General features: G+C 32.8%; 1 protein-coding gene across 1 annotated transcript; it reads right to left on the reverse strand.

The window, feature by feature from the left end:
* On the reverse strand, window positions 1-6,426 carry LOC147763375 (cholesterol transporter ABCA5-like; the record flags this gene model as incomplete). The annotated part of the gene is made up of 12 exons (XM_087007258.1): window positions 6,141-6,426; window positions 5,205-5,336; window positions 4,750-4,902; window positions 4,180-4,317; window positions 3,703-3,798; window positions 3,092-3,310; window positions 2,596-2,820; window positions 2,042-2,214; window positions 1,539-1,614; window positions 1,223-1,317; window positions 795-914; window positions 1-76 (listed from the first exon to the last, which is right to left on the reverse strand). Coding segments are annotated over exons 1-12 (1,692 nt in total), but the record flags the coding sequence as incomplete, so codon positions are not given.
* Between the last annotated feature and the right edge of the window lie 4,447 nt (window positions 6,427-10,873).

A 10,873-nucleotide genomic window follows, 5' to 3' on the forward strand; every position in this document is an offset into this window, starting at 1 on the left:
CTCTGTCTTTAGCTTCACTTCAAGAACATAGCCACTGCCATATGTATGCTTCAGGTGTTGGGTTGTACCAAGACATCTTGTGACAATAAAATGAAAATCATATGATATTGTAAAAGAAAGAAAGGAAAGATTTACCTTTATTAAAATTAGATCTAAACATGTGGCACTGCTTTATTTGTGCACAAGACTATAAGTTGAAGAAAGACAGTACCTCATCATACATGAATCAACAGAGGTACTTGATGTCAACCAACAAATATACTGGCATGCATGCATTTTCATAAAACCATTGTTGGCATCTTAAGTACAAAGGCCTTGACAAGTAAAATAGTGCAACTTGCTATCCGTAACTTCATATTCATAATGCACTAATTTATATTTTACTGGAAAAGAAAAATAGTTGACCGTGATTTAATTATAATTATTAATAAAATCCACTATTAAAGGGATAATAACTTTTCGTTTTGGCCAAAAAATGAATTTTCCTGGAGTAAACAACAATTTTCCCATACTTACCGATGGTTAATGAATCCATTTTAACATTCAAAGTTAGTCCCTGGTTTTTTTCTAAAAAGTTTGTTTTTTTGTGAAAATCTCTTAAGAGATTACAACAGAGTATAGCCATCAATGGAGGTCATGTGATCTGAAGACAAGCTCAGATATCAGAATAATAGCTATAACTGCTGTTTTCGTCGTAAAACAGAATATATTATATTTCTATGAGTTATTCACAATGTTTTTATTGTGAAATATAGATTTCATACGAAGAGTTATTATCCCTTTAAGTGACTTACTTGACCTCCCCATTGACCATGATGGCCAAACGAGAGCAGAGGGCATCAGCTTCCTCCATGTAGTGTGTGGTCAGTATAGCTCCCCTCCTGTCCCCCTGGAATCTGTTGCTTATAACATCCCTAATACAAAAGATTCATTTACAAACATATTTAAAACTTTTATATATTACTGTACTATTTGATTTCACCTGATTGACATCCACATGTGGTTTTGTATATAATTATATATGCATAACTAGAGATGTGGATATGAAGTTCCACAAACAATCTGTTCTGATATTTTTGTTTCACTTGACTTACAGAAATTTATGGTGTGTAAGATTGAATTTTTCCAAAAGATATACTTTGCAAAGACAAAAACCTTAGAGTTCTCAATATATCAAAACATTATTAGAAAGATCAAGTATAAAATATACTGCATGCCATACCACAAAAACCTCTTGGACTTGGGATCCATTCCTGTAGATGGCTCATCCAGTAACACTGCTTTTGACTCCCCAAGCATGCACATTGCAAAACTCAACTAGAAAACCAAACTTTTCAATTTGTAGACATTTAATTTGCCTTTGCTGCAGACACAAGACAGGATAAATTAAAATGGTTCAAGAAACTCCCCCAGTAAACTCAATAAGTAAACTTGAACAATTAGAAAGAGACTCTCCCAATGCCTTTATACATATAACTCTTACAAATGTGTGGTCTGAATTAAAGATTGAGCAATAAGTAAAAGATATGTTAATGTACCTTTCTCTTTGTTCCACCAGAAAGCTGTCTGGCTTGTTTATCAGCATGCTCTTCAATCTTCAATGCTTGAAGATACCTAGAAAAATTTTTTTTCAATCACTGTATTTGCTTTCATTCTTTCATAGTACATGTAGGTCATCATAGTACATTCAGTAGATTTATATTATCATATGCAGCAAGTCTATTTCCTCTGTTCCAAAGTGTGGTGCATCATTTTCAGTGCTGTGCTTAGCATCAGGAGAGAGCATATTTTGCTGCCTGTGGTCAGGATTAACAGACAGCTCCCAGAGATACAGGGAAAGGTAAAGCCAAATGGCATTTGAACATACCTTTAACCAGATCTCAAACCAATATATAGCCATAATGTTTAGTACTTATAAGTCTAAGCTACATAATTTTATGTAGTAAGTAGTGCAGTCAATTTTACTTGGAGCGTCTTTCAACATCTTTCAACACTGATCAATAAAAAAACAAACTGACCAATAAAAAATAAAATATGTAACCTTTCAGCAATATATTTAATATCCTTATCTGGAATTCCCCTGCATGCAGCATAACACTCCAGATGTTCTCTTGGGGTGATGTAGTCCCACAGTGCATCATGCTGAGGGCAGTAGCCCATAGCTCTAAATGCATCAGAAATGCTGGATTTAATGTCGGTGCCTGCTACAGTCACCTGCATTGTGAAAGGAAAATGTAAGTCTAAAAATTGTTTTATACCAAAAATTCTAGAGAAACTTAAATGAACATCAAGAACTATTGATGGTACACCCATGTGTAAAGTAGTGCGTGATCAGTGACCATGCAATCTTTTTCCATTTACTTTGATAACAGAAAACTGTACTAAAGTTCATTTTATAATGAATGAACCAAAGAAACTCAATACAAAAGGTTACAATCTGAATTATTATGCTCACAAATAATTTTCATAATTGTGCAATCTGAATTATTATGTTCACAAATAATTTTCATAATTGTACTTTGATAAACCGAGAACAAGTTAATTACCAAGGAAATATAATTTGACTGTAATGAAAACCATAAACCAATATGTTACCTTTCCTTTGGTTGGGCAGGTCTCAGCAATTATCATGTTTAATGTGGTAGTTTTACCAGCCCCATTTGGCCCAAGTAATCCAAACACCTCCCCAGCTTCCACAGCAAATGAAGCATTTCTCACTGCCACCCGTTTTCTCTCCTCTTTTTTCCCTTTTTTCTTGGCAGCTTTCTTGTCCCTTCTCAGAAATTCTTTTCTCAAGTTTTTCACCATGACAACAGGAACCTGATTTTTAATGAAAAAGTAGTTTTAACCTTTTTTTTTCAAATGTGAATTTAACTGCATTACTAAAATAATTGGTCCCCATTAAGGTTTTGCAAACATACAGACTAAATGGAAATTTAAAATATATAATTGAGAGCAACTGTTGAGGTAAAGGACAATGTATATCCAATGTAATGCCACTGAAGTATTTTGTTCAATCTTTGATTCTCACAATGCACAATTCTTACTGCTACTGGGTAGTCATCCATTCAAATTCTCAAGATTACAATACCTTTCTACTGTCACTAATTCTCCAGTTCTCAACTCTGTCTCTCTCCTCCAAGACATCACTGTTCTCTCCCCTGATAACATCATCATTTTCCTCTGGGACATTGGCAACTATGGGTCCCTCTTTCCCCCCACACTTGATGGCTTCCACTACACTACCACCTGTACTTTTCACATCCAATACCCGAAGCAATATGAACAATATAAAAAGGTGCGCAATGGGCTGAAATGATAAACATCCGAGTTCAATTATCTATTTCAATTTATCAATACCTGAACAATCTAGTGTATAAGGTGCCATTCATTGTTTGGCATGTGCACTACTACATAAATGTACTAGTACATAGAAAATGCCAATTGGCTGAAACAAAAGCTGACATTGTAAACTCTTAATATTTGGTATCAATACAATTAGTAATAAATTTTAATTGTTTTCAAAGGATTAAAAATATTTTTCTGTAAAGTATAACTTCATACTGGAGCTTTGGAAAAAAAAAAAACAAGCTATGATGTAAAGAGTTAAAGTCTACTTCAGTCTACATCAGTTTCTCTACATTTGTTTCCCTAAAGAGGGTTTTAAAAATTACTATTTATTTATCTAAATGGCTAACTCACCAACAACCAAGAGGGTAAAACATATTTATTCCAGTCAAAGTAATATGAAAAGGGTACATCCCCAGCCTCTGCTAACAGGACATGAGTTCTGTGAATCTGAAGGGTAATGTAAAATGTCAATATCAATTGAAAATATGATTTGATTATTTCAAAATCTTCAAAAAGATACATGTGCATGTAATCAATTCCAGACTAATTATTATTTCACGTTTTGCAACTTTGAATATGCAGTTATAATTAGGGCTCTTCATTCTTGGGTTCATTTATCAATGAAGACATATTTAATTGGTATTATTCAGATAATTTGGTAATGTGAAGGTTGCATTTTTTTAGTGTGTATATTTCCAATAAACTCTTCTCTTAATGCATCTTTAAGCCTAGAAATCAAAAATTTATTTTCTACACATATATTTTTACATTGTAAACTAAATCCTTTTTCACTGTAGTTCCACTTTTTTGGCAAAACATTATCTGTACCTTTTCTATGTAGTGCAAGCCTCCCATGATGAAGTATGGAGGACTGACTGCTGTGCAGATCAAATGAACTATCCCTGCAGCATCCTCCTGATTACTACCATCTAATATAGCCACAGCCATATAGGGTAACAGAGAGGTCTGGAAAATGTGTTTTTCTTGTTATGAATACTAGGGATATGATTTTTTTGATTATACTACAAGTTTTTTTTAAATACTAAAATGGGTCTTGTAAATAGAGAATAAACAAAGCAATATGGGGAAACAGTCACTGTGGTAAAAAGTATTTGTCTGGTCATTAGTTAAAGTTTATACTAAATGCTCATCCATTGCAAATTAGATTTTACTGATGATTGCAATGGACAGAAGAGAAAACATTTAAACAAATATTATTAACAAATAAAATGATATCTTGTGAAAATTTAGATAACCATGCTAGTATATGGTGAAGACTATCAAAACAAATCTTTTTAATAAGAAATAAAGAGTGTGCAACTACTACAAAACATATTAATCTGCACTGGTTGTCAAATACTTGTGGTAAAAAAAAAAAAAAAATCAAAAAGTACTTACAAATATAAAGACATTTGGCATGAAGGCCATGGCATTCTCATATTTGGTGAAAGCAAATGACCACACATAGGAGTACATGATGTTTATCGGCATGAACAACACATATAAGATAATTAGGCTCACTATAGCTCCAGGAACAAGTAGGGATTCAACCTAAAAATTTAAACAAAATATTGGACTGTGCTTTTCTTGTTTTTTAACTGGGATACTTATATTACCAACGAATAAGATAAAAAAAATATTCATTTAATCACATGACATGGTTAATGAAAATATCAAATACTGTTTTTATTGCCATGCCTAAATTGGTAACTTTAATCTGAAATATTTAACCATGTCCCTTGGCAATGATGCAGTTGGATTTGATCACTCCACAGAAGTAGAGAATTCTCTATTTCTATGATCAGCCTTATATAATGTTAGAGACAAAATATTAATCACATTTGATTCTTTACCTGAAACGCCAGTATAATAATGATAGAGAGAACAGGCACCACTGCAAACTGAACTATATCTACCAGAAACATGCTTCCCCAGTAGATATTCAATGTTATTCCTGATATCCTCAGCTGACTTCTAGACTTGAACTGAAATATAGTTTGCATATAAAATTAACCTGCTGCTGTTGAAAAACAATAAAAAATAGAAAAGCACTCAGAGAGAACAGACTTCTGCCAAGGTAACTCAGTTTTAATTATCATTAATTGTTTATTTATTAGTTCTTTATTTAATTAATGAACCAATTAAATTAATTCCCAGTATTATCAATTATTACTTAATCAACAAATCCATTATAAAAATTTTAAATTTTAGTTAATTAATTAATTTGTCTATTTATTAATTGGTTGATTAACTGACTATCAATTGCCAGCAAAATCTGGCTCATTTTATACTTAATTAACTAATAATTGATAATTAGTTAATGAACTTATTAATTGATCACCACCAAAGTCTAGCCAGATGATTAAGATGACTAAAATACAACAATAACAGCAGTTATCAGTTTTAAACTAAAATAACTTTGATGAAAATTCAGCTGAAAAATTTATTTATATCATTACTATATAATATCATATACCAAATAAAATACTAAATGAACAATTTAAAAATAACATAATATAAAAAATCTTTGGGACCAGGCCCTGGGTGACATTCTGCACAGACAGCTGCCACCACGTGACACCAGTGACAGCTCAAAATCAGTTCAGGTGAAGAAGGTCTTGAGGTAACGTCAAAATGTAAGGATCTCTATTTCAACCTAAGATCCCGTGATATTTTTTAAAATTATCTTAGTATAATATTACTGGATGAATCAAAACTTTCACTTTGATATAAAACAAGGAATACTCCAAATCCCTATAAAAGACAAACAGTGAGCACAAAATTCTTACCTGTCGCTCCTTTACCAATTCCCCTGCAAATCCTGGGGCAACCATTACCATGCCCATGCCTATTAAAATAATGGCAGAAAATGCACCAGAGTCAAACACAATGGTTGGATTAATACTAGGCCAGGGAAGATTGGTTGTGTTTATGGTGGCATTGACGTTGGCTGGAAACCTTGTCATCTTTAGAACCATACTGTCTATGGTTCCAATAAGGGCAGGCAGTGAATGGATGGCTGTATCATTGTATATTACAGTGAAGTTTCTCTGGAATCAAAAAGATGTAGGAGGTCAATGGGACATAATAGAAAAATTTGCAGTGTATGTATCCAGGGGCGGATTGAGGCTGTCTTTTGGGTCTTCCAGAAGACGGTCAAATTTCTAAGTTTACATTGATGAGTACCTACTATTTTCTGTCGGAAGATGGTCAAAAGATGGAGGGTGGATCACCAAAGATAATGTGGAAGACTGTCAGAAAATATCTCTGGATCCGCCCCTGTGTATCTACTGGATAAACAGCATGGAACACTATTCAAAAGCTGCGAGGCTTTTATCTCTGACATAAAATCCACAAATTAATCTTCCGTGAAAGGCTGGTATCAGGGGAATGAATTAAATCTCCCATTACAGGAGGTCTATAATTGTAATTTTAAATTCCAGTTTTAAAGAAGAGAATATTACAAAAGAACAAATTATATGTTATGGTAATGATTCGATCTTTTTAATGGGTAAAAATTATATAACTTTCAGATACATAATTTTATAATCACAAAAATTGTATTTCTTTATAGCATTTGTGGTGCTTTGACTGCATAGGTTGGAACTGTGCAGTAGCTAGCCTGCTTCTTAATTTTGTTGCTACCACTCAACAAGAATGTTCTAACTCTAAGAAATTATGACTTAAAAACAGAGTTTCTGTAAAATTCACAACTGTCCCCCATTGAAAAAATCAAGGAATTACCATTTTTCATACAACAGAACCTTTAGTACATATGGAGGCTGTGGCTTGTAGAAATTCTAAGGTTGTGGTTATGAAAGTTGGTATGAAAATACATATAGCCAGCTGCTATTGAAACACAGATGCTCTGTAGATCTAACGATCTTGTTGATATGGATTGTTACCTTTGCAGACTTACAATAATCATGGTATGGTTGTATTTACTGTGCCATACAGAAGGAAGAGTAAGTCAGGGTGATTGACAACTTTGCTTGTCGAATTCAAGCATATCATCAGTGCAATGGTGGTCATTTGGAACAAGTTCTGTAAAGAATGCACCCTTTGAGTAAGAGACATCAAATTTCAAAATCAATGTTTTTTTAAAATTATTATTATATCAGCTTCCAGGACATGTAATCTTGTCTTTGTTTCTCGTCTCAGTAATAGATCAGTAATATATGTATAGATATATATAATGGGTTCCATCTAATTTGAGACACCCTGTACTTGGTTATTGTAGCAAGGTGGCATATTATTTGATCAGTGTATTATTGGTATTGCTCTTTTTCCTGAATGTGAACATTTGTATATTGTTTCCTCTTTACCTACTCTGCATGCAAGTTACATCTGTTTTGTATCTGCAGTTTAATAGTGGCATTCATAAAAAGCATGACTTGTCATGAAATTTGAACATTAATTCAAGCACAGCATTGCGATTTTGCTTAATAATAGATAATGTGAACATGTAGTTTGCAGTAGTTTTCCAAAGTCAGACCAATTATACTGCAGCATGGAAAATATCTATATATTTAAAAATTTTTTTTAACAATAAATAATTGAACTGATTAACTCTGATTTGGAAAATGAAAACTACTTCATTTCCCTTTTATTGCTGATTTTTGAAAAAAGATCTTGAGTGCCTTTCTGAAAGAAAAGATATGCATGCCAATCCTCATTGTTGGGTATCCATGGTACCCAATTGAGGTTTTGTAATACTAGTGTCATTTCTTTAAGGTTGCTGGGGAATTGTGGTCAGGAAGAAATCTCATAGGGATGTGATAATTAGAGATTTGGGTGATGCTTGAGACATTAGAGGGAAAAGCATCAAACTGATTATATTCTCTGCTGGCAGGGGAGGTTTCAAAGAATTGGACACATGTAAAGATTGATGACTTATTTAGTTATATGTGACATGAAGTCATTATCATCCTTAAAACATTTTTACAGTAACTTTTAAGGGTGTGTTGTGTCACACATGTGATCAAACCTGTAAGAGGTATAGCTGAAGATGTTATATATCATGTTATATTTCCAAATAAAGCATGTAACATGTTGCAAAGTAAGTTAGCATACATGACCCAAGTTTATTTTGAAGACGACAGTTTGTGGATGTTGAAACATTTGACTGAAGCTTATGCAAAGATAATATGCATTTTTGCTTGCAATTAAGAAAAAAATGCAATTAAAATTTGTAATTAAAAATTAACATTTAAACATGTCAGTTGTAAAAGTGAGAAATTTGTTAGCATGTGAGTAGGAAAGTGGGAAGATTGTTAACAATGCAAAAACCTCTAAAATGTTGACTCAGCAGCTGATTATTTTGATATTGTATTTTACCTAGTTCCATTATCCGAAACCAGTAAAATGTGCTCAATAATAACTAAAGAAGACTTAGAAATGACCAAAAAATTGCAGTGGGTTATAAATACTGCATGGTTTTCTACAGTTTAATGATGATGATAGGGGAATTAACAACTGCATAATGTGTAAATGCATGCATGCTAGTGACTGTGTCACTCAAGAGTCGTAGGTCCCATTCACAACAAAGTTGAACTGCAAACTAACAGATCAGCGGATCATGTATGGCCAACCCACATGAAAGCTTGCCGCATAATTCCCTGTTAGACCCTGGATAGATTCCCAGGAGGATTATGTGGCAATTAAACTTTCCATTAGGTCGGCCATATTTGACTCTGTTATGCTATGGATCATCTCTGTTGTGACTGTTCTCATATATTACTTACACACATATTTCCCATCTTTTTGACACAGATCATTCTGAACACCTTTTTTTTACATTACGTGCCACTGGATTTTTTCTTTCCTTTTTGCTACTGGAGCATGTAAATGGACAGAAATATGCACTACCACATTGTCACAACATTGAACCCTTTACATTGTTAGCACTCCATTAAGACTGCATAAAAACCTTAAATTGGATAACCAGTCCATTAAGAGTACTTGCTACAATATTTCTTTTCATGTTTTATTGATTTTTTTTATTGTTTGTCTTGGGAGATGGCAGTAAAAGCATGACAGTGAGAATGTGTTGAAATCATCTGTGGTAAGGCCAGTGTAGGAAAATGAGTCTGGAAGCATGACATGGTTCAATGTGGGCAAAGTTCTGTCTGAATGATGTGAGAGTTTCTTATCGAAATAAAAGTGGCATCTATACAGCATTACTTTGCAGAACAACTCATTTCAGTATTTAGACTTTGGTGGCTGAATATCAGTAGTAACTTCTTGACTATTATTAAGCCCATTTCAAATTATACAATAATGAACATGAACCATTAATTTTTTGCACACTGCTCTGTGTACAGCTTGTGGCATTTAAGATGTTAACATGGAGTTTCATGACTTTACCCTTAGGGTCCCCAAGTTTGTCCTTAAGATTTCCATTGCAAGCTGTAAAATGTATTTTTAAAGATCTTTTTTCTGTACTGAGTATATTAAAACTCAGTGTGTTTTAAAAGTTCAGCAATATGTGGAAAGATAACATGATTACTATTCTAGATGAGATTTTAGGATATTCATAATGGAAGTTAACTTGCTTATGAGCTTTTTATGTTCCTCGTCTCAGTGGTTTCTGGGAGAAATATAGCTTATTTTTTAAAAACAATTATTGGTGTTTAGTTTTTTATGCTGCAGTCTTATTATTATAAATAAAACTTGTAGTTATTTCTATTTACTTCAAGGTTTATACTTAAAGGTACAAGTTTAAAATGTTTAATTAGTTTCTTATGGATAAATACTTTGTGTCTAGACATTCTAAGGATTGAATTAAAAGAAAGTGATTGTCATAAGTTGTTTCTTTAAAGGAGAGATTGTCATACTTTGTTTCTTTAAAGGATTGATTGTCATAATTTGTTTCTTTAAAGGATTTGATTAAAAGAAAGTGATTGATATAATTTTCTTTTTCATGATGTACCTCAGAATATACGGTAAGTACCTACTTTTTATATTATAAATGCAAATGCCTAGCAACCAGCTTTTGCGCAGTCAACACCAATAAAATCTTGTTTAGGGATGAAGTTACACCCCATACCGATTGCTATCTCACCTCAAAATAGAACGGTGTTAAATTGATGATTAAAGCTTTCAGTTGCCTATGCTTATACATTGCAACAATAATATATATACAGCGATATTTTATATTTACGAGGTTTTTAAAATTGATTTAAATGAGCACAAAGATAGTTGCATTATTGAATAATTATGTGTAGGAAAAACTTTTTCGGTATCTGGATGGGTTACAATATCCTTAAGAAAGGATCTTTTTGTCAAAATTCACAACAGTAATCTCACTAGAGTTGACAATTCAAATCATTGCCACTAAACCCAAACAAATACCACCATATTAATAGTAAAGTAATAGCATAACTTAAAAAATAAAATCAAAGGGAATTGTTTCATATTTTTTCCCCAAAAATTATTTTGAACCCGTATTTTCTGCTTTCTTTGCTAAACTTAACCTTCTGTTGTTTTTGCTTTAATTAGTATATTACAGGAATGAAAATCA

This window comes from Lingula anatina, chromosome 2 (assembly GCF_051362555.1).
Source record: "Lingula anatina isolate TDL-2025a chromosome 2, LinAna3.0, whole genome shotgun sequence".
Taxonomy (NCBI): Eukaryota; Metazoa; Brachiopoda; class Lingulata; order Lingulida; family Lingulidae; genus Lingula; species Lingula anatina.